Here is a 25809-nt window from a genome sequence, read left to right as displayed (position 1 = left end):
GAGTTATTAAAGACAGGAGAAAAGCTTAGTGAATTGAGGCCACAGTCTTTCACTCGATCTAGAAAAATTCTTGTAAATCCTTTACTGGGAATAAATAGCAATGTGACCGCCTGCCAATTATCACACACACGGTTGTATCACCTTTTTTTGGCAGCTTCACAAGGACACCCTTTTTCCAGTCAGTGGGATTTTTTTTTTTGTAACTTACATTTTTATTAGAAGAGTCAAAATACACAGCAAGAAAAAAAGTTTACATCACATAACCAAGACAAAACAATGTCTAAAACATATGCACAGAGGTAAAAATTTTCTAACAATGACATAGTATTGAAATTACCCTTCCAGTTTTCGTCATAAAATAAACAAATAACAAAATAAAAAACAACACACTCCAACAAGTCCATTATGCCAAAAAGAAACATTTAAAAAAAAAAGTCCCAGAAAGAGGAAAAAAAGGTCACGTCGGGAATCAGTCAGATTAGTATTCATGGTTAAAGAGAACCAGAGGTGTTTCTGCCATAAATATTAGGACACAGGGACACAGAGGTACATTGCCCGGCCTCTGTGTCCTAACAGTGCAAGCCCTCCCCCCCCCCCCCCCCCAAAGCTGTGTTTTCCCAAATATGAAAAACTGACAGGCTAGCAACACACAGATTGTCGCTAGTCGGCTGTTTACCTATCTGCTGCCAGTCACCGCCGCTCCCCGCATCCTCTATAGCGCGACTCCCTGCCTGCTTCCCTTTCCGCACTTCCCTTCCTCCAACCGACTTACAGAGGCGGGGAGAGAAGGGACACAGGCGGAGAGCTGCGCTATAGAGGAGGCGGGGGAGTGGAGGCGAATGGCAGCAGAAAGGTAAACAGCCGACTAGCAACAATCTGTGTTTCGCTAGCCTGATAGGTGATTGAAATCTACGCCCTGCCAGCCAGGAGCCCACCAAAACAGGGTGTAGATTTCAATCATTTTGGTCCTTAAATAGTTGAAGGACAACTGTAGCAAGAGGGCTATGGAGGCTGATATATTTATTTCCTTTTAAGCAATACCATTTGCCTGGCTATCCTGCTGATCGTTTTTGTCTAATACTTTTAGCCATAGACAAGCATATGCAAATCAGGTTTTTCTGACATTATTGTCAGATCTGACAACATTAGCTACATGCTTGTTTCTGGTGTGATTTAAACACTATTGCAGCCTAATATATCAGTAGGGCTGCCAAGTAACTGGTATTGCTTAAAAGGAAACAAATATGGCAGCAATTTTTTTACAATTCTGTTGCATTAACAGTTTATTGTTCGGTCATACAACTTAGCACCCAAATGAATTGTACCTCCATTTCTTCTCTCAAATAGAGCTTTCACTGTGTTTACTGCAGGGAACAAGCGCCTACGAGCGAGGAAGCCACTCTACAGCCATCATCTTGCGTTAGGCGGTCGCAGAGTGGTTAAACTGTTTTGTCCCTCTACAATGCTGTCATTTATAAATAAATACATTTGTAATATCTTGTTAATTCTGAAGATACAACTTCTTTTTAAAACTTGTGAAATCATTTGAATAACATGAACAACTGGAAAATTAATGTAGTGCTAACTTTGTCAGCCAGAAAAGAATGTTTTAATTCCCAATTATTGGCCTGTTTTTAAGATTTATTTTTTTCTATAGTAGTACAAACATGACCGATTTAGAGGTTTATTAAAAGTTATGTTTTAGTGCCTGATTTTCTCTTACAACAAGGGATAATGATGTGTTTAGCTTGAATATCAGCACTGTGTTCTTTTTCAGAATGTCCATATTACTTCGGTATAGAACAGAGTTGTCCAACTCCAGTCCCCTGGGGCATAGATCCTCACACTCAAATTGATGGGGTTGAATCAGGAAAGGTGTGGTTCAGCAAGCAAAACACATTTCTCTGTCCAGCCTAAACCCTAGCATGGATAATGCCCTCAAAGACTGGAGTTGGACAGCCCTGGTATAAAATGTTAGTAGCCCAATATGATGCTGTTTTTTTTCTAATTCTTGCTTTCTTGTTTTTATAGCTTGGATTTGTGGCCTCATCTCAATCACTGTGATCAGCCTATTGTCGCTGCTTGGAGTTATTCTCATCCCAATAATTAACCAAGGCTGCTTCAAGTTTCTTCTCAACTTCCTTGTAGCTTTAGCAGTGGGAACATTAAGTGGCGATGCTCTACTACACTTGCTACCCCATGTATGTTATCTTTGGAAAGCAAAAATCTTTGCTAGTAGTAATAGTGCTAACACCTTACCTCTATATTAACCACTTCAGCCTTCAGTCATTTTTCACCTTATGCATCCGAGCAATTTTTACCTACCATTCATTCGCCAATAACTTTATCACTAATTATCACAATGAATTGATCTGTATCTTAGGCTTAGGCTTTCTTTGGGTGGTACATTTTGCAAATATATTTTTTTAAATGCATTTTAACAGGAATATTCAGGAAAAAAAGTGAAAAAAAATAATTGTTTCTCAGTTTTCGGCCATTATAGCTTTAAAATAATACATGCTACCATAATTAAAAGCCACACATTTTATTTGCCCATTTGTCCCGGTTATTACACCATTTAAGTTATGCCCCTATCACAATGTATGGTGCCAGTATTTTATTTGGAAATAAAGGTACATTTTTTCAGTTTTGCGTCCATCACTATTTACAAGCTTATAATTTAAAGGGAACCTAAACTGCAAAAGATATGGATTTTTCCTTTTAAAATAATACCAGTTGCCTGACTCTCCTACTGATCCTGTGTCTCTAATACTTTTAGCCACAGCCCCTCAACAAGCATACAGATCAAGTACTCTGACTGAAGTCAGACTGGATTAGCTGCATGCTTGTTTCAGATGTGATTCAGCCACCATTGCAACCCCAGAGATCAGCAGAGTAGTCAGGCAACTTGTATTGCTTAACCTCCTTGCCGGTCTAAAAAATCCGGCAAGGAGGCAGCGCCGCACATTTTTTTTTTTTTTTAAATCATGTAGCGAGCCAAGGGCTCGCTACATGATAGCCGCTAAGCGGCGGCATCCCCCCACCCACTCCGATCGCCTTCGGCGATCAGAGTTATGCAGGGAATCCCGTTGAGAACGGGATTTCCTGCAGGGCTTCCCCGGTCGCCATGGCGACGGGGCGGGATGACGTCACCGACGTCATGGACGTCGGGACGTCATAGGGAATCCCGATCCGCCCCTCAACGCTGCCTGGCACTGATTGGCCAGGCAGCGCAGGGCTCTGGGGCGGGGGGGGAGCGACTCGGCGCGGCGGATCGGCGGCGAGCGGAAGTTACAAGCAGCTAGCAAAGTGCTAGCTGCTTGTAACAAAAAAAAATTATGCAAATCGGCCCAGCGGGGCCTGAGATATCCTCCTGCGCAGGTTACCCCGAGCTGAGCTCGGGATAACCGGCAAGGAGGTTAAAAGGAAACATCCATATCCCGCTTAGTTAAGGTTTCCTTTAAAAAATATTAGTGATATACCCTCTTGTCATGCATATTAAAAAAAAGTTCAGACACTTAGGTAACTATTTGTTTGTTTTAAATTGTAATATTTTTTTTTAAGTGAAACATTTTATTTGGGTATTTTTTTGGTGTGGGAGGTAAACAGTTAATTTTAAATTAACTGCTTACAGCAAGTATTAGGAGGACGTGTTTTTTTTTCCCCAGAAAGACAGTGGCTTCTCATAAGAAGCTGTCAGTCTTTCTACCGGAGACTTAGATCAATGAATGGGAACTATGTTCCCATTCATTGATCTCCGGGCTAACGGGAGGCGGCACTGGAGCGCACAGGCATGCATGCAGGAGCACGCAGCAGTAGCCTTTTGGACATGACAGTCACGTCCAAAAGGCTAAAATGGTTAAAGTTAAATACTTGTGCCATTTACAAGATTTAGGCACAGTCTCTGAATAGATATGTACAGATTTTTTTCATATACAGCAAAGTCCGCAGGCTGTAAAATACTTACAGAGCCTCCAGCGACGTCTGCCAGCATTCCTGTACCTCCTAGCAGCTTCCAGCGTCTGTGTAGCTGACCCAATGCAGGTCAGGTGACACACCGGCTTGCGTGCACAGGGGAAGCCAAATTTGGCGGGGGTAGGCTTGTGCTTTTTTTTTTTATGAATTACAATTTTATTAGATCATAATCAAATCTGTACATTAACCATTCGCATTTCAGTCATGAGTACATCCTTATAAAACGAAGACCTGGAAGACATTCTATTAGATCAGGGGTGCCCACACTTTTTCGGCTCGCGAGCTACTTTAAAATTTGCCAAGTCCAGGAGATCTCCCCCCCCCCCCGTCACGAATAGCCCCCAGGTACAAGTGCCTCCAGTATAGGTAGCTAAGTATAGGTTCCTTCAGCAAAGGTAGCTGGGTACAGGTGCCTTTAGCATAGGTAGGTGGGGATAGGTACCTTTAGCATAGGTAGGTGGGGATAGGTGCCTTTAGCATAGGTAGGTGGGGATAGGTGCCTTTAGCATAGGTAGGTGGGGATGGGTCCCATTAGTATAGGTAGGTGGGGATGGGTCCCTTTAGTATAGGTAGGTGGGGATGGGTCCCTTTAGCATAGTTAGGTGGGGATGGGTCCCTTTAGCATAGTTAGGTGGGGATGGGTCCCTTTAGCATAGGTAGGTGGGGATGGGTCCCTTTAGCATAGGTAAGTAGGTGGGGGTGGGTCCCTTTAGCATAGGTAGGTAGGTGGGGATGGGTCCCTTTAGCATAGGTAGGTAGGTGGGGATGGGTCCCTTTAGCATAGGTAGGTGGGGATGGGTCCCTTTAGCATAGGTAGGTGGGGATGGGTCCCTTTAGCATAGTTAGGTGGGGATGGGTCCCTTTAGCATAGTTAGGTGGGGATGGGTCCCTTTAGTATAGGTAGGTAGGGATGGGTCCCTTTAGCATAGGTAGGTGGGGATGGGCCCCTTTAGTATAGGTAGGTAGGGATGGGTCCCTTTAGCATAGGTAGGTGGGGATGGGTCCCTTTAGCATAGTTAGGTGGGGATGGGTCCCTTTGGTATAGGTAGGTAGGGATGGGTCCCTTTAGCATAGGTAGGTGGGGATGGGTCCCTTTAGTATAGGTAGGTAGGGATGGGTCCCTTTAGCATAGGTAGGTGGGGATGGGTCCCTTTAGCATAGGTAGGTGGGGATGGGTCCCTTTAGCATAGGTAGGTGGGGATGGGTCCCTTTAGCATAGGTAGGTGGGGATGGGTCCCTTTAGCATAGGTAGGTAGGTGGGGGTTGGTCCCTTTAGCATAGGTAGGTGGGGATGGGTCCCTTTAGCATAGGTAGGTAGGTGGGGATGGGTCCCTTTAGCATAGGTAGGTAGGTGGGGATGGGTCCTTTTAGTATAGGTAAGTAGGTGGGGGTGGGTCCCTTTGGCATAGGTAGGTAGGTGGGGGATAGGTCCCTTTAGCATAGGTAGGTGGGGATGGGTCCCTTTAGTATAGGTATGTGGGGATGTGTCCCTTTAGCATAGGTAGGTGGGGATGGGTCCCTTTAGTATAGGTAAGTAGGTGGGGGTGGGTCCCTTTGGCATAGGTAGGTAGGTGGGGGATAGGTGCCTTTAGCATAGGTAGGTGGGGATGGGTCCCTTTAGTATAGGTAGGTGGGGATGGGTCCCTTTAGTATAGGTAGGTGGGGGATGGGTCCCTTTAGTATAGGTAAGTAGGATAGGTGCCTCTAGCGTAGGTAGGTAGGGATAGGTTGCATTAGCATAGGTAGGATGGGTGCTCAATCACTTACCTCTCTCCAGCGGCGATGTCTGGTCTCCCCTCTCGGACTCGGAGCGATCCGGTGTAGCGTGAGCAGCCCCGCATGCGCAGTAGGAGCCAGCGTCCTGTGCAGCCACCGTCCAGCGTGTGCGCGTGTGCCCGGCGCCGCCAGCCATGACGTCGCGTCATGGCCTCTTCAGCCGCGCCTCCTCTCTCTTCCCTGCTTCCTATTGGCCGGCGGCTGGCAGCAAAATATGATGGGAAAGCTGCCGGCCGCAAATTGTGATGGGACGCGGCCAAGAGGCCGCGATCTACCAAATAGGCGGTCGCGATCTACCGGTAGATCGCGATCGACCTATTGGGCACCCCTGTATTAGATAAAACAATATCTTCCTCAACAATGACCTAGTCTCATCACATTAATAATCTTAATTGTCCAGAAGGACTTCTCATGTTCCACAAAGATCTATATTTTTCTTTTATATTTAAACCTCCGCCTCCCATAGAGTCCAGAGAAAACAGGACAGAAAGAAAAGAGAAAAAAAAAGTTGCTCAAGCGAGTGGCAAGCAGAGGTATCCGGCATCAGGCGAGACTGCTGTATTATTATGCTTAAACCTGTAACTAGAATTGTATTTTTGATTAGGAAATATTATACAGCAGAGCCCTGTCACTTGTAGCATGCAATTATTTATATATGACATGACCATAGCACAATTCAGAATAATTTATGAACATACTGTATTTGTTTATACACCAATGTCATTTTTTTTTAATATTAGGCATCCGCTGCCTTTAAAACATAAGTCATTATAAGGAAAATAATAATAATAATAATCTTTTCATTTAACCATTTACCGCCATCCTAACGTATTAAAACGTCATGCTTACCGCTATTAACACCAACATGACGTTTTAATACGTCGCGCATTCCCGCCGCTGCTACCGCCGTGTGTCCGCTGCTACCGCCGCCATTACCGTCGGGATCCCGTGCTGGGCGATTGGGGAAGAGGACCGAACAGTCCTCTACCCAATCGCAGTGCCTGGAGTGAATGGACGTGACCGCGAACAGCGGCTACGTCCATTCACATAAACAGGAAATGTAACAGTTTAATAAAGTGTAAAAAAAAAAAAAAATGAACACGTCCTATGAGTGTTCACTAGCGCCATCTTGTGGCCAAAAAGTATATTACACCTACAAAATACATACATTTTCAAGTATATACACATCATTAATAAAATTACACTTCCAACCCTCCCCCCCAAAAAAAACACTTGTAACAAAAAAAAATCAGCTTAAAAAAAATAAATAAATAGTTGCCTTAGGGACTCAGCTTTTTTTATTCTATATTTTATGGGGAAAATTAATTTTAATTTATTACATAGGGGCTTGTAATTATGGCCAGAACAAACAGAAAAATAACCACTTATATTTCAAAATAATATACTGTCGCCATACATTGTGGTAGGGACATAATCTAAACGGTTTAATTATCGGGACCACTGGGCAAATAAAACGTGTTTGTTTTATCCACAGGAGAATGTTTAATTTTAAAACTATAAAGGCTGAACACTGAGAAATAATGATTTTTTTTCTTTTTTTTCTGTTTTTCTCATTAAAATGCATTTAGAATAAAAAATTCTTAGCAAAATGTACTATCCACAGAAAGCCTAATTGGTGGCGAAAAAAACGAGGTATAGATCATTTTCTTGTGATAAGTAGTAATAAAGTTATTAGGGAATAAAAGGGAGGAGCGCTGACAACTGAAAATTGCTCTGGTCCGTTAGGATAAAAACCCTTGGGGGTGAACTGGTTAAGATAATATACACTATACATTCTTCAAAAAAAAAAAAAAAAAAAAACACTGAAAAGCTAAAAAAAAAAAAGAAATAAGTATGCAAGCAGCCTATGTTGCCAAAAATCCAGAGCTGGCCAGATTGGGGCGCTGCCACCAGAACAATATTAAAAATCTTTTTTCCGTTACAAAGTCACCCCATATATTGAGGTAGGGCCTCATTTTTCCTGGACAGAAAATCCGTATCAGAATATCAGCTCATTTTTAACTTAAAGGAATACTATCGATTGAAACGACTTTTTTTTAATACTCTATATTAGTGTACACATTACCACTAGTGCTAGGGGCACTTTATTTATTCACCCAGGTCTCTCTATCGCTATCCCTGCTTAAAAATTCATTTCTCACACAGCTCATAGTAGTTTGGGTCACCCTGAGCTGCTTGGTTACTCTGTCACACAGCTCACAAATATATTTCACTGTGTCACTCACAGCATGCAGCAGACATGAGGAGAAATAGGCTGATCTGAGGTGGTAACAGGTAACTAAATGAGCTGGAATATTGCTGGAATATAACAAGCTATAACACTAGTATGTGTTTACATTCAGACTGGCTGCCTGCTTGAGGTGATTCACTCCAGGCTGCATCCACTTTACAAGCTGCTGAGAGGGGCAGACCACTGTCTACAATTAGCATTATTAGTATCTTTATCAGTAAACAGAAGCAAAGATAATAAACACACATTGTTAGAATCTTTAACCCCTTACCACCATATCAACAAGATTCTTTCAGCAAGGTGATAATTAAACAATAAACTGAGAAGTTGATAGCAACTCCCCTTTGCAGAGACATGGTCTAGCCCTATGGGAGCTCAGTATTAGATACATTTTGTATCCAACACTGACGCCAAAACTGACGGAGGATTTTACAGCTGAGAGGAACAGCTGTGTGAGGAATCAAATTGCTCCTAGTACTTGCCCTAATGTGTGCTACAACATACAGCATTTAAAAATAAATGCATACATCGATAGTATTCCTTTAAGTTGAATTTGTTTAAATAGATTTTTTTACCCTTTTTTTGGTAGAAATTATAAAACAAATGCTCTTAGTCTGTGGTTGAATAGTGTGGATAACTATAGAATCCAGTACTTTTCATAATTGTGATTGCTTATTCACTGTAAGGTAGCAGAGAAGGAAGATCTTGGTATATTCAAAGACAATAAAGAATATACTCACAAAGATGGGTTGCAGCAGAGGCAACCGCTCGTAGTCGCAGATGGGGAGAAACCGTCCCCACTCGGCCTTTTAGTTCCTAGATGGTCGTTGCTCCAGAAAAGTGATTTGTCTGTCGAGAGCCCTCGAGTAAATCACCCTTAGTACATAAGGGATATCAACTAATATTTAACACAGGTAGGAGGCGCCCGGTCTAGATTATGTCATAGCAGTAGTAGTACTATATAGGATTATATATCAATTTTCATTCGTATCGCTTCAAATATAGGAAGGTAAAGTCGTCCTACCGTGTTGGTGTTTGGCAGGGTATAAACACAAGTAGAGGTTCAGGATTAAGAAATCATTTTTTATTGGTGAACTAGACAACACATTTCACAGACGATAGCCGCTTTCCTCAGGTCAGTAAAAGTGCCTTTAAGAACAAGTGGCCACTTTCAGATATCGGTAAAAAGTATAACAATATGCTACAACACTCTCTATGCATATCATACAAATATAGGTTATGTTAATATATGTATATATATATATAAATATATGACAATCTATTGCAGAACACTCTAAGCATATCATACAAATACAGGTTATGCAGTGATGTATAAGTTAAAATCTATGTACACATACAGGCGATAGGATAAATATTGCATAGAGACACATAGGGTCTCTCTTTAAGTATATACTTTTAAAATACTTTAAAAATCTTTCTGGTGGTGTGGAAGTAAAAGGATCTGGGACCCCATATAATACAAGAAGACCTAATTAGGTATAGGACTAAAATGATATCATAGATCAACTTCGTGGGACAAGGGAAAATGTGAGGGGACCAAAACAACCTAAGTGGGGAGAGGGGAGATTACCTGCTGTTATGTAGTATCCCAGTTATCGAATTTATTGTTGTGTGGTACCCCAAATATCAGGGGATGGTATCCAGGTTATTTATAGATAAGAGTAGGCTGGGGGGGGGGGGCAAGGGTATGAGCAGGAGGAGCATAGTGAATGGATCAATCCGGGGGGTCCCGGATGTATCCATACAGAACTGGGGGTATAGGTGGTCAGGAACTCCCGGGTATGTACCTAGGGATAGGACTGGTGGGGTCCGGTGTAAATCCCTGTGAGAGGTAGTTAAGTAGGAGAGGCTGGGCAAACCAGCTCAGGTGATGTGTGGCCTGGAAAGCGGGAGGGGCGCACTAGGTACCTCTATAGTATGTCTGCTGTAGGAAGGTTTTCGGGCAGGTATGGGAATGTAGAGTCAGCGCCTGAGTGTGAGCATACCTCAAGGGTTGTGGTTCCGAGTATCCGGGCGCCAGTAAAGCATGCGGCGGCCACCAGTGGTTGTTTGAAATGGATTCCTGGTCCAATTTGCACGCGAGACTGTCCGATGATGTCATTACGTCTCGCGCTGTGAGGGGGACAGTGGCCTGTAGTGTTCAACTCGAGTGGATGTTAGGCGGCGGACATATTTGAGAAGTCCAGAGTGGAGAATATCTCGTGCGCTGTGAGGGGAACGGTGGCCTGTAGTGTTCAAAAATTAGGGAGGTATTTGCGGCGGCCAGGGGAACAGCGATGGGGGCGGGGTTCGCCCCAAGCTATGCGAACCTAACAATGGGCTTACTTGAAACACTACTACTAGGCCCGGATAACCAATACAATAAAAACATAGTCTTGTACAAAAGATACATAGACAATCTGATTATTATTTGGTGACATCTCATCTATCAATATGTTCAAGGATTACCTCAACGGGAACAATTGGGGTATCACTTTCACGTCAAACTTCAATAAAAAAGAAATAGAATATTTAGATATAGTATTATACCATGAGCAAACACAGATAAAATCCAGAAACCACTTCAAAACCGTTGATTCCAATTCATATATTGATTTCCACAGCTGTCACCACAAACCATGGAAAATCAATATTCCATACGGTCAGTTTCTAAGAGTCAGAAAAAATTGCACCGATATCAAAACTTTTAATACTCAAGCTAATGTTCTCACTGAAAAATTCAAAGAAAAACACTTCCACAATAAACTTGTCACTGAAACAAAAAGAAAAGAGAGAATTGCAAATAGAGAATCGATACTGAAAAAGCAACAACAACAACAAAAAACAGGAAGAACAAATAATGAAACAGAACCAAGCTTTATAACGCGTTACTCCAACAATCACAGATCAATAAAAAACATCCTGAACAAACATTGGTCTCTATTAATGAGTGACCCCTTCCTCAGAACCGACCTGAATATTAAACCGAAACAGGTGTTCCGCCGTGCAAAAACTCTTAAAAAAAACTACTAGCACCAAGTAGGATCACAACCAATAACATCACAAAGGCACCGATACAAGGTACCATAAGTGGAAGTAGACCATGCCAAAAAGCTTGTTGTCTTTGTTGCTCACAACTCCAATACGACCAGAGGAGCTTCATATCTACAACAACCAAAGCAACGTTCACTATCCAGAGTTCACTAAGCTGCTCTAGCGAATACATCATATACCTAATAACATGTCCATGTGAACTCCAATATGTGGGTAGAACAACCCAACCCCTTAGGACACGATGGGGACAGCATAAAATGAATATTCAGAAGGGATTTATGGAACATGGTCTTTCACATTACAAATTTCACTATAACCAATCCATAGAAGGAACAATTGTCTGTCCAGTTGAACAAATCGCGAATGAAACCCTGAACAGACATGGAATTCTGAAGACCAGAGAAATGTACTGGATATTTCAACTAAATACCTTGCAACCAGAGGGCTTAAATATATGCCTAGAGCACAATCTGAGAAGCCCCAAAATAGAATCTTTTTACATTTTTGTCTAACCATTAGTCTCTTCAATTTGTGTCCCCACCCCTGCAGGGTGTTCCTTTGAGCCCTTCCCCCCCCCCCCTCCTTCATTACATTTCATTACACCTAAATCTGACCTAAAAACTCTCCCCCTACTATGCTGTAAAATACAGTGGATTTAAAACTCCCTCCACCAATTACTTCATACATTACCTATTTGATACTCTTACTACTTATTCTGTGTTCCTTTATCTAATAGTGCGCATTTAGGCAATTACCCTTCACACCTACATGTGAAACTTTTGTATCATTGTTGATTTTTATGCAATCTTTATGTAATTTTTATGTATTATCACCTGTTAAGTTCTGCATGGGAAAAAAATATTTTTGAGCTACCTTGTCCCAGACAGCCCTCTGTTAAATTGAGATATTAATCATTGTATCGCTGTCCGGCAGAGGGCGCTCTACACCACACCATCTCTCTCATAGAAAGTACCTACATTAAATTTATGTATTTATTCCTTCTTGTTTAAAACAGTCTACAAATATATTGATATTACATGAGAGCCACCCAAAAGTGTCTTCCCCCATTCAGCTCTAGATCACCGCTGTACCTAAATTCCTTATATATCCCCTCCACATCTAATAGTTTTACTCCTATTCCCATGTTTTCTCTCTATACTCCTTTAAAATGGCTGCCATTGAACCCCTGCTGCCTAAATACAGGTCTCCTTTAAAATGGCCGCTAATGCTACCGCCTAGAACTACAGAATCTTTGTGTAACAGGGCCACCGTCCTCTACCTAGCGTGCGAGACGTGAATCAGTGTTTCAATTTCCTAATATCCCTCCGGCGTCCCCACTCTGGACTTCCCCAAAAATGGCCGCCGCAAATACCTCCCTAATTTTTGAACACTAACTACAGGCCACTGTTCCCCTCACAGCGCGCAAGATATTCTCCACTCTGGACTTCTCAAATATGTCTGCCGCCTAACCTCCCCTTGAGTTGAACACTACAGGCCACTGTCCCCCTCACAGTGCGCAAGACGTAATGACATCATCGGACAGTCTCGCGCGTAAATTGGACCTGGAATCCATTTAAAACTGCCACTGGTGGCCGCCGCACGCTTTACTGGCACCCGGATACTTGGAACCACAACCCTTGAGGTAAGCTCACACTCAGGCACTGACTCTACATTCCCATACCTGCCCGAAAACCTTCCTGCAGCGGCCATACTATAGAGGCACCTAGTGTGCCCCTCCCGCTTTCCGGGCCACACAACACCTGAGCTGGTTTGCCCAGCCTCCCCTACTTAACTACCTCTCACAGGGATTTACGGTGACTCCACAGGGAGTCCGGTGACTCCACCAGTCCTATCCCTAGGTAAATACCAGGGAGTTCCTGACCACCTATACCCCCAGTTCTGTATGGATACATGCGGGACCCCCCGGATTGATCCATTCACTATGCTGCTCCTACCCCTGCTCATACCCTTACCCCCCCAACCTACTTTTATCTATAAATAACCTGGATACCATCCCCTGATATTTGGGGTACCACACAACAATAAATGCAATAACTGGGATACTACGTAACAGCAGGTAATCTCCCCACTTGTTGTTGTTTTGGTCCCCTCACATTTTCCCTTGTCCCACGAAGTTGATCTATGACATCATTTTAGTCCTATACCTAATTAGGTCTTCTTGTATTATATGGGGTCCCAGATCCTTTTACTTCCACACCGTCAGAAAGATTTTTAAAGTATTTTAAAAGTATATACTTAAAGAGAGACCCTATGTGTCTCTATGCAATATTTATCCTGTTGCCTGTATGTGTACATAGATTTTAACGTATACACCACTGCATAACCTGTATTTGTATGATATGCTTAGTCTTCTGCAATAGATTGTCGTGTGTGTGTATATATATATATATACATACACATACACACACACACACACACACACACACACACACACACACACACACACACACACACACACACACACACACACACACACATATATGTGTGTGTGTATGTGTGTATATATATATATATACTGTATGTATATATATATATACTGTATGTATATGTATATATATATATATATATATATATATTTTTTTTTTTTAAGTAACCTGTATATTTGTATGATATGCATAGAGAGTGTTGTAACATATTGTTATGCTTTTACCGATATCTGAGAGTGGCCATTTGTTCTTAAAGGCACTTTTACTGACCTGAGGAAGCGGCTATCGCCCGTGAAACGCGTTGTCTAGTGCACCAATAAAAAATGATTTCTTAATCCTGAACCTCTACTTGTGTTTATACCCTGCCAAACACCAACGAGGTAGGACGACTTTACCTTCCTATATTTGAAGCGATTCGAATGAAAATTGATATATTGGCCCAGTGCACACCGGGCGGATCCGCCGGCCGAATCCGCCTGAAAATCCAAGTGGCTAATGCATCTCTATGGGCTGGTGCACACCGGCGGTTTGAGGTTTTTACCAAGCCGCAAACGTGCCTCTTGCTGCACGTTTGCGGTTTGCTTAAAACCTCAAACCACCGGTGTGCACCAGCCCATAGAGATACACTAGCCACGCGGATGCGGCCGGTAAACACCCGCATCAAGATCCGCCTGGTGTGCACTGGGACTAAACTCGCTCATCCACACCCAAAACCGCTAGCGTTTTGTGGATCTGCTAGCGGTTTTGGTGTGCACTAGGCCATACTCCTATATAGTACTACTACTGCTAGGACATAATCTAGACTGGGCACCGCCTACCTGTGTTAAATATTGCATATTCACGCTCACCTTTGTGAGGAAGAGATTTGTCATCCTTCCATCTTTGGTACAAGGATTGATTCAAAATTTGAGATTTTGTTTTAGGAGATACATACAGATATGTGAGTTTCATATATTTAGAGACTGGATGCAATGGAAATATTTTTTTTTTTAACTGAAAGAAAAACACGACTCCGGCACTCCACAGGAACTCTTCTTTTATTAATGCCACAAAGCAACGGATACAGAAGGAAAGCCCCTACTGTCTACAGCTGTTTCGCGTGAGGTTCACGCCTCTTCAGGACACGTGGGGCCTGTCAACCTTACTTCCTACCCCACCTATAAGCAGGTAACCCCTCCCCCTCTCCCACCTCTCTCTCGCAGGGTCAGGGGGGGTCAATATAAGATCAGGAACATAGGTGGCTGTGTAGTATATACTAAATTCCTATAACGGACCTATTTAAAAAAGGCATCCCTCTCATTGAAACCCAGATTCCCCAAAGCCTCAGTATGATAAATCATCCATGCTTCCCTTTTCGAGAGCCTATCATCTCTTAACCCCCCTCTGCGGTCGCTCTGTACGACCTCCAGACCAGCGAAGGAGAGACAATCTGCATTACCCAAATGGGCCTCGTTTATATGTTCTATCAATCGGGTAGCACCTACCCCATTTTTGATAGATCTTTTATGTTAAAGAAATCTCTCCTTCAGTGGCTGGACCGTCCTACCAATATAATAGCGGCCACAGGGACACCACACACAGTAAACGACAAACCGAGTACGACAATTGATGAATTCTCTGATTTTCCAAGTAATCGGGCCAATCTGTACCACCTTACCCTTTTTAATAAAGCGGCAGGCACTACAGTGCCCACAACCATAATGCCCCTCCCACTTTCTTTTAGACAACCAGTTTCCAGACTCTTCCTCCCTCCTTTTTATGTCACTATGCACTAGCATTCTCCTAATTGTTTTACCCCTCCTAAAGCTAACTAGTGTTGGGCGAACAGTGTTCGCCACTGTTCGGGTTCTGCAGAACATCACCCTGTTCGGGTGATGTTCGAGTTCGGCCGAACACCTGGTGGTGTTCGGCCAAACTGTTCGGGGTTCGCCGAACTACTGAATGCATGGCCGAACAGGGCCCCTGTTCGGCCGAACAGGGCCCTGTTCGGCCGAACAGGGCCCTGTTCGGCCGAATACTGCCCCCCATGGGGTCGCAGGCATAAGGGGGGAGCATGCCCCGATCGCGGGGGGGTCGGAAATTCCCCCCACCCCCTCCGCTAGCGCTCCCCCCTCTGCCCGCTTCCCCATACAAAAAGTTTGAAACAAGTTCAATAGTACCTGGGCTGGTGGCACTGGCTGGCAGTGGAGTGAGGAGGAGGAGGAGTCCGAGTAGCAGAGTGACGTTGAGGCCGGGCAGCGGGCGGTTCAGCGCTAGTACCCTTGTGGTACTTCCGCCCTTTCTCTGACCTCACGTCCTCTGCATACGAGGGTACGCATCACGCGTACCCTCGTATGCGTCATCACGCAGAGGACGTGAGGTCAGAGAAAGGGCGGAAGTACCACAAGGGTACTAGCGCTGAACCAAAATGGGCATGTTCGGGGGTCCCATTGACTCCCATTGAGTTCGGCGTTCGGGCCGAACATGCCGAACATCTGGCCCATGTTCGGCCTGTTCGGCCCGAACCCGAACATCCAGGTGTTCGCCCAACACTAAAGCTAACCCTCGGGGGAGATTCGGTTATGTCCTTCAGGTGTTTATCCAACCTAAGGATTCGCCATTGATTACGGACCGCTTGTCTAATCTTTTCACAGAGTGGGGAATAATCAAATACAAAATTACATCGATTGCCTGTAGATCGCAACCGATTTTTCCTAATGAGTAACTGTTCTAAAATATTATTTTTTGTTTAACAGAATTTGGTGCACTGACAAATAAGAAAAGCAGTAAAGCAACTTTAAAACCATAACTGCAGTATCTTCTCAGTAGATTCATTTGACCTAATGCTTACTCTACTCAGAATTAAAGATAAATAAAGATATAAAGTTGATTTATGCGTTGATATTGCTGAGTTAAAGATTTGATTTCTCCATGCATCTTATTCAACGTTTCTCTTTTATAGTCACAAGGAGGAGGACATGGTAATGGATTGGAAGGATCTGGGCATGGTCATGGGCACAGTCACGGACACAGTAAAGATGGAGCTGTCAAAGAAGAGGAATTTTTGGTGGAGTATGACAGTGTTATGAAAGGCCTTGTTGCGCTTGGTGGAATCTACCTTTTGTTCATAGTTGAACACTGTCTACGGATGTTTAAACTCTATAAAGAACAAAGGGTAAGTGTTTCTCTAGTAGGTTTGAAAGAGCATTTCTATCCAAAGATTATGTATTAAATGATATAGGGCACTAATCTGCTGCCCTTAAGGACTATCTCCACTTCTGGCTTCTAGTGATGTCATTGCAAAAGCCTAGTCTTCCGTTTCACCACTGATTGTAGGGGAGACATGACTGTTGTAGCTTTGGACCTCTTACCCAGTAAATCTAACAGCTGGGGGTGCAGAAATGTAGGAGACCTATTTGGGGGTACTTATGGGGGTAGCAATCATGACACTTCAGTTCAGATCCCAAGCAGCTTTGGAGAGCCTTCAGCCCGTGACTATCCTCCGAGATGGGTCACATGACACTGAAGTTGAAGAACTTCGAAGGGACGTACAAAAGGGGCAATGACTATGTGGAGAGAAGTGTGAGGTATTCCTTAATATAAGCCTCTTCTGTCAAATCTGACAACATTAGCTGCATGCGTATTTCTGGTGTTATAAACACTGCTTCAGACAAGTAGATCAGCAGGGCTGTCAAGCAACTGGTATTGATTAAAAGGATTTAAATATGGCAGCCTCCATATTCTTTTCACTTCAATTGTCCTTTAAAGTTATTCGGCTATGTTGACTGTCCTGACTTTATATACGATACACAGAAGTAATTATATACAAATGAAGCAACTCATTGAGGATATACATACATCTACGTTACTCTTAATAGATATATTATAGCTTGAATGTTTTTCCCAAAACTTAAATTTTTGCTTTAAAACAAACCTGTACCAAAATATACTTAACCTTTTGAGGACAATGGGTTTAAACCACCCTAAAGACCAGGCTATTTTTTACAAAATGGGCCACTGCAGCTTTAAGGCCTCGCTGCAGGGCCGTACAACTCAGCACACAAGTGATTTCCTCCCTCTCCCCCTTTTCTCCCCACCAACAGAGCTCTCTTTTGGAGAGGTCTGATCGCTCCCCAGATGGTGTTCTTTTTTTTTTTTTTTTTTTTTAATATTTGTTTATTTTTGAAATATTTTTCTTATTAATTTTCTAATCCCCCCCCCCCCCATCCCTCCCCCCACCAGCCAATCAGCGTGATTGGCTGTCATAGGCCTCAGCCTATGACAGTTGATTACTTCAGTGTCTCCCAGGGGGAAAGCCATGTCACACAACTGTCCCCAGTACAGCGCTGCTGTAGATCGCAGCGCTGTACAATGTTAATAGACGGCGATGTCCCTGAAGTAGGTTGATGTACAGTATGTCCACACATAGGAAATACATCCATACACAAGCAGGCTGTATACAGCCTTCCTTTTGAATCTCAAGAGGTCATTTGTGTGTTTACCTTCTTGCCCCTGCAGCTATTATCCACTGAAGACTAGTGACGGGCTGATTGTTTCTTCCTGCAGACAGCTCTGCTGGTGTCTGTAATTCCTCAGTATGTGACAGCCCAGCTCCTTTCACAGCCTAACAGAGGAAGATTTATCCAGCTTCTCTCACTGACAAGAAAGCAGAGAGGCTGCCTAATTTAAATAACACACACAGGAGTGTGCATAGAGGGGCCTGGAGGGGGCGTGCATAGCAGATCAACAACACTGAAGAATTGGCAGCCTTCCAGACACAGGGCGACAAATCCGACAGGGGAACGATAAGTTGATTTATTACAGAGACGGTGATAGTAGCAAGTGCTGCAGTAAGCCAGAGCACATTAGAATAGGTTTCGGAACTTGTAGGATAGTAGAAAAAAGGATGACATTTTTGTTACAGAGTCTCTTTAACCTATTTTGGTTCCTGGACGTATAAACTACGTCCAGGAACCATGCGCTCTCCCGCGCGTGCACGCACACTCCCGGCCGCGGATTCGGTAGCCAGGGAATCAATGTATCGGGCTATGGTGCCCGATCACTGATTCCTCTCCCCCGCTGAAAAAGCGACCGCTTCTCTCGGAAGCTGCGTCTTTTCTGGCCGTTCCCTCCCCGATGCGCCACTCTAAGCGTGTGTTACGCTTAGAGTGACGTCATGTAAACAAACTCATGTAATACTAAAAAGTAATACTACAACTGAAAATAAAAATAAATTAAAATGAACACACATTTACATTATAAATCTATTGTTTACCCCCCACCCTCCCAAAACTACCCAAATAAAATGTTTACTATAAAAAAAAAACATTACAATAAAAAAAAAAAACATGTAAATATTTACCTAAGGGTCTAAACTTTTTAAATATCAATGTAAAGATGAAATATTTCTATATTTTTTTTATTTTAAACTTGTTAAAGAGACTCCGTAACAAAAATTGCATCCTGTTTTTTATCATCCTACAAGTTCCAAAAGCTATTCTAATGTGTTCTAGCTTACTGCAGCACTTTCTACTATCACAGTCTCTGTAATAAATCAATGTATCTTTCCCCTGTCAGACTTGTCAGCCTGTGTCTGGAAGGCTGCCAAGTTCTTCAGTGTTGTGGTTCTGCTTTGAACTCCCCCTTCCAGGCCCCTCTATGCACACTGCCTGTGTATTATTTAGATTAGGGCAGCTTCTCTCTTATCTTTTACAAGCTGGATAAATCGTCCTCTGAGCTGGCTGGGCTTACACATACTGAGAAAGAGCAGCCTGAAACTTCAGTGCATGAGAGATGCAGGGGGAAAGAAACACACAAATGATCTCTTGAGATTCAAAAGGAAGGGTGTATACAGCCTGCTTGTGTATGGATGTATTTTCTATGTGTGGACATACTGTACATCAACCTACTTCCTGTTTTGGTGGCCATTTTGTTTGTTTATAAACAAACTTTTTAAAACTGTTTTTAACCACTTTTATTGCGGCGAGGAGCGGCGAAATTATGACAGAGGGTAATAGGAGATGTCCCCTAACGCACTGGTATGTTTACTTTTGAGCGTTTTTAACAATACAGATTCTCTTTAATAGTGATAGATGCAAAATGGAAAAAATGCACCTTTATTTCCAAATAAAATATTGTCGCCATACATTGTGATAGGGACATAATTTTAACGGTGTAATAACCGGGACATATGGGCAAATACAATACGTGAGTTTTAATTATGGAGGCATGTATTATTTTAAAACTATAATGGCTGAAAACTGAGAAATAATGACTTTTTACATTTTTTTCTTATTCTTCCTGTTAAAATGCGTTTACAGTAAAGTGGCTCTTAGCAAAATGTACTCCCCAAAGAAAGCCTAATTGGTGGCGGAAAAAACAAGATATAGATTAGTTCATTGGGATAAGTAGTGATAAAGTTATAGACTAATGAATGGGTGGTGAACATTTCTCACGTGAAAACCACGGAACCTGAATGGGTAACCCCCCTGGCGTTCTATTAAAATCGCCAGGGAGGCTGCGGGAGGTTTTTTTTTTAATAAAAAAAAAAACTATTTCATGCAGCCAACTGAAAGTTGGCTGCATGAAAGCCCACTAGAGGGCGCTCCGGAGGCGATCTTCTGATCGCCTCCGGCGGCCAGAAGTAACACGGAAGGCCGCAATGAGCGGCCTTCCGTGTTTCGCTTACCTCGTCGCCATGGCGACGAGCGGAGTGACGTCATGGACGTCAGCCGACGTCCTGACGTCAGCCGCCTCCGATCCAGCCCTTAGCGCTGGCCGGAACTTTTTGTTCCGGCTACGCTGGGCTCAGGCGGCTGGGGGGACCCTCTTTCGCCGCTGCATGCGGCGGATCGCCGCGCTGCATGCGGCGGATCGCCGCGCTGCAGCGGCGATCAGGCAGCACACGCGGCTGGCAAAGTGCTGGCTGCGTGTGCTGCTTTTTATTTGAGCCAAATTGGCCCAGCAGGGCCTGAGCGGCAGGCTCCGGCGGTACTGGACGAGCTGAGCTCGTCCAGACCGCCCAGCAGGTTAAGATTTGCAGCAGATTTGACCATCAGATAGATTTCTGTCAGATGCCTATCAGGTCGAATCTGACAGGAATGTATCTGATGTGTGCCACAAAGTAGGAATCGAAGTTCAATAGATTTCAGAATGAAATCTGTTGAAATTCGATCAAAATGCAGTGTTGCACCATTCGATCCAATGCAACCCTATGGGCCATCGATCGGCTACCAGCAGCCGATCGACCCACATTTTCTGCCCGGACCGATTGAGCAAATCGTTTGAAATCGGCCCGAAATTGATCGATCTGCTGATCGATCATGCTTTTTGCTGCATCAATTTCTAGCCGATTCGATCAAAACGGTCGAATCGGCCGTCGATAGATGGCTAAAATCGACCAGTGTATGGCTAGCTTAACTGATAAGTATCAAAGCATAGGGAAACTCAGTCTTTTAACCTTTTCAGTAACTTTTTATCAAGTTTTTTTTTTTATGCTGTGGCTAATCTTGGAGCAGAAGTGAAATTTTGATTGTAGTTCCACTTTAAAACCTCTTTCGTCTTTAGCTACCTATTACCAATATTAGGTCTTGCAATTGCACAACACTTGCCTCCTGCGATTACAGCTCCTACCTCCTGCAGTGCAAAGATTCTGAAAAATAGTCTGACATCTTTTGCTTTGCCTGCTATACTGTAGATGCCACATTATTAACCACTTGCCGACCGCCCACTACCTACGGGCGTCGGCAAAATGGCACGCCCAGGACCGCCTAATGCCCATAGGAGTCGGGTCCTGGATGAGGGTATTGCGGGTGATCGCACGCGCAATCGTCGGCATTAGGCTCCGCCCACCCGCGACGTCAACCTGCCGGCTAATTAGCAGCGCCGGCGGGATGTTAACCCCCCGATCTGCCGCATAGAAAGCGTATAATACCCTGGTGGTCCCAGTGATCGAAGGACCACCAGGGCAGGAGGCGGCCCCCCTGGTAAGCACACATTGATCTGCCCCCTGATCGACCACAGAATCCCTCAGACCCCCCCTGATCATCCCCCCAGACCACTGTTTGCACCCAATCACCCCCCTAATCACCCATCAATCACTCCCTGTCACTATCTGTCAATGCTATTTTTCAGATTAGGTCCTAAACTGCCCCATGGGGGCTCCTGATCATCCCCCCACACCCTCAGATCCTCCCAAGACCCCCCCCGTGTACTGTATACATCTAACCTCCTTTGTAATCACCCACTGATCACCACCTGTCACTGCCACCCATCAGCCCAGACCCTAACCTGCCCCTTGCTGGCACCTGATCACCCGCCCACACCCACAGACCTGCCCTCAGATCACCTCCCAAGTGCATTGTTTACATCTGTTCTCCCCTCTAATCACACCCTGATCCCCTATCAATCACCCCGTCACCACCTGTCACTGCTACCCATCAAATCAGAACCTAATCTGCCCCTTGCGGGCACCCAATCACCCACCCACACCCTCAGACCCCGCCTGAACATCTCCCCAGTGCATTATTTACATCTGTTCTCCCCTCTAATCACCCATCAATCACCCCCTGTCACTGCTACCCATCAGATCAGACCCTCATCTGCCCCTTGCGGGCACCCAATCACCTGCCCACACCCTCAGACCCCCCCTGATCACCTCGCCAGTGCATTGCTTGCATCTATTCTCCCCTCTATCACACCCTGATCACCTATCAATCACCCAGTCACCACCTGTCACTGCTACCCATCAGATCAGACCCTAATCTGCCCCCTACTGGCACCCAAACACCCTCAGATCCTCCCAAGACCCCCCCCCCCCCTGTGTACTGTATACATCTAACCTCCCTTGTAATCACCCACTGATCACCCCCTGTCACTGCCACCCATCAGCTCAGACCCTAACCTTCCCCTTGCTGGCACCTGATCACCCGCCCACACCCGCAGACCTGCCCTCAGATCACCTCCCAAGTGCATTGTTTACATCTGTTCTCCCCTCTAATCACACCCTGATCACCTATTAATCACCCTGTCACTGCTACCCATCAGATCAGACCCTAATCTGCCCCCCACGGGCACCCAAACACCCGCCCACACCCTCAGACCCCGCCTGAACACCTCCCCAGTGCATTATTTACATCTGTTCTCCCCTCTAATCACCCATCAATCACTGCTACCCATCATACCATCAGATCAGACCCTAATCTGCCCCCTACGGGCACCCAAACACCCACCCACACCCTCAGACCCCGCCTGAACATCTCCCCAGTGCATTATTTACATCTGTTCTCCCCTCTAATCACCCACTGATCACCCATCAATCACCCCCTGTCACTGCTACCCATCATACCCATCAGATCAGACCCTCATCTTTTCCAATTACCCGCCCACACCCTCAGATCACCCTCAGACACCCCCCCTCCCCGATCACCTTGCCAGTGCATTGCTTGCATCTATTCTCCCCTCTAATCACACCCTGATCACCTATCAATTCCCCCGTCACCACCTGTCACTGCTACCCATTAGATCAACCCTAATCTGTCCCTTGCGGACACCCAAACACCCGCCCACACCCTCAGATTGCCCTCATACCCCCCCTTATCACCTCCCCAGTGCATTATTTACATCTGTTCTCCCCTCTAATCACCCACTGATAACCCATCAATCACCCCCTGTCACCGCCTGCCACCGCTACCCATTATACCCATCAGATCAGACCCTCATCTGCCCCTTGCGGGGCACCCAATCACCCACCCACACCCTCAGATCGCCCTCAGACCCCCCCCCCCCCCCAATCACCTCCCCAGTGCATTGCTTGCATCTATTCCCCGCTAATCACACCCTGAGACACCCATCAGTCACCCCCTAGCACACCTACCCATCAGATCAGGCCCTAATTTGCCCCGTGTGGGCTCCTGTTCACGCGGCCAAACCCTCAGATCCCCCTCAGACCCCCTTCCGATCACCTCCCTAGTGCATTGATTGTATCTATTCTCCCCTCTAATCACCCCCTGAGACACCCATCAATCACCACCTGTCACCCGCTAGCACTCCTATCCATCAATCCAGGCCCTAATCTGCCCCCTGTGGGCTTCTGATCACCTGGCCAAACCCTCACCCGCCCCACCGCAGTGACAGATTTTTTTTTTTCTGATTACTGCTGGTCTCTATGACTTAATTGTCGCTGAGACCAACCGTTATGCCACAAAATACTCAACCGACCAATCCAAGAAGCTACCATGCCCAGCCTTTTTGGTGGAAACGACTCCAAGTTTCCGAACGTAAAATTTTTTGGGGCCTTCTCCTTAACATGGGTCTAGTCAAAAAGAATGTATTGCGGTCTTATTGGTCTACGCACCCAATACATCACATGCCCATGTTCTCTGCTGCCATGTCCAGGTCACGATTTGAGAACATCCTGCGCTTCATGCACTTTAGTGCCAATACAACCTGTCATCCACCCTGCTTATGACCGGTTCCACAAAATTCGGCCCCTCATAGATCACCTGTCATCAAAATTTGCAGATGCTTATACCCCTGAACAGTCATTTTGAGGCATATAGTTTCCAGACTACTCTTCACGGTTTTGGGCCCCTAAAATGCCAGGGCAGTATAGGAACCCCACAAGTGACCCCATTTTAGAAAGAAGACACCTCACGGTATTCCGTTAGGTGTATGATGAGTTCTTAGAAGATTTTATTTTTTGTTACAAGTTGAAATGACACTTTGTGGAAAAAAAAACAATAAAAATCAATTTCTGCTAACTTGTGACAAAAATAAAATCTTCTATGAACTCACCATACTCCTAACGGAATACATTGGGGTGTCTTCTTTCTAAAATGGGGTCACTTGTGGGGTTCCAAAACTGCCCTGGCATTTTAGGGGCCCTAAACCGTGAGGAGTAGTCTAGAAGCCAAATGTCTCAAAATGACCTGTGAAATCCTAAAGGTACTCATAGGACTTTGGGCACCTTAGCGCACCTAGGCTGCAAAAAAGTGTCACACATGTGGTATCGCCGTACTCAGGAGAAGTAGTATAATGTGTTTTGGGGTGTATTTTTACACATACCCATGCTGGGTGGGAGAAATACCTCTGTAAATGGACAATTGTGTGTAAATAAATCAAAACATTGTCATTTACAGGGATATTTCTCCCACCCAGCATGGGTATGTGTAAAAATACACCACAAAACACATTATACTACTTCTCCTGAGTACAGCGATACCACATGTGTGACACTTTTTTGCAGCCTAGGTGCGCTAAGGGGCCCAACGTCTTATGAGTACATTTAGGATTTCACAGGTAATTTTGAGGCATTTGGTTTCTAGACTACGCCTCACGTTTTAGGGCCCCTAAAATGCCAGGGCAGTATAGGAACCCCACAAGTGACCCCATTTTAGAAAGACGAAACCCCAAGGTATTCCGTTAGGTGTATGATGAGTTCATAGAATATTTTATTTTTTGTCACAAGTTAGTGGAAAATGACACTTTGTGGAAAAAAAACAATAAAAATCAATTTCCGCTAACTTGTGACAAAAATAAAATCTTCTATGAACTCACCATACTCCTAACGGAATACATTGGGGTGTCTTCTTTCTAAAATGGGGTCACTTGTGGGGTTCCTAAACTGCCCTGGCATTTTAGGGGCCCTAAACAGTGAGGAGTAGTCTAGAAACCAAATGCCTCAAAATGACCTGTGAAATCCTAAAGGTAATCATAGGATTTTGGGCCCCTTAGCGCACCTAGGCTGCAAAAAAGTGTCACACATGTAATATCGCCGTACTCAAGAGAAGTAGTATAATGTGTTTTGAGGTGTATTTTTACACATACCCATGCTGGGTGGGAGAAATATCTCTGTAAATGGACAATTGTGTGTAAAAAACACAAATCTTACAAAGTGTTTCATAGTTGGAATTTCTTATCAGTGAAAGTGACCCTGTAGTCACTTCCTGTCTGAGTCAGGACTGAGCCAGCCACTTACATACCTAATATTTAACTCTTTCAGGCAGAGAAAGGGAAAAAAGGAACACATCATAGTTATTTGTGTGCTAGGCAGTGTACATACCCATGTCTATCTCATCATGTCACATGTCACTTCGGGTATCCTTTAAGCAGCTTGATGGTGTAGTGGTTAGCACTCTCGCCTTGCAGTGCTGGGTCCATGGTTCGTATGCCAGCCAGGGAACTCTATGCACAGAGTTTGTATATTCTCCCTGTGTCTGCGTGGTATTTCTCAGATAAGTGAATGGTCTTCTGCTTAAAAAATGACATACATACACATATGACTATGGTAGGAATTTGATTGTGAGTCCCTCTGAGGAACAGTTGAGT

General features: G+C 44.4%; 1 protein-coding gene across 2 annotated transcripts in view; it reads left to right on the top strand.

The window, feature by feature from the left end:
• SLC39A10 (solute carrier family 39 member 10) overlaps positions 1–25809 on the top strand; it is a 173859-nt gene that overhangs the window by 120152 nt on the left and 27898 nt on the right. For both annotated transcript variants that reach the window (XM_068244850.1, XM_068244851.1), the window contains exons 4-5: positions 2032–2201; positions 16445–16657. In XM_068244850.1, coding sequence (XP_068100951.1) covers positions 2032–2201; positions 16445–16657 — 383 coding nt within the window. The remainder of the gene's footprint in view (positions 1–2031; positions 2202–16444; positions 16658–25809) is intronic.

Source organism: Hyperolius riggenbachi, chromosome 7 (assembly GCF_040937935.1).
Source record: "Hyperolius riggenbachi isolate aHypRig1 chromosome 7, aHypRig1.pri, whole genome shotgun sequence".
Taxonomy (NCBI): Eukaryota; Metazoa; Chordata; class Amphibia; order Anura; family Hyperoliidae; genus Hyperolius; species Hyperolius riggenbachi.
The sequence above is the reverse complement of the archived record's forward strand: the minus strand, read 5'-3'. Positions and strand labels throughout refer to the sequence as shown.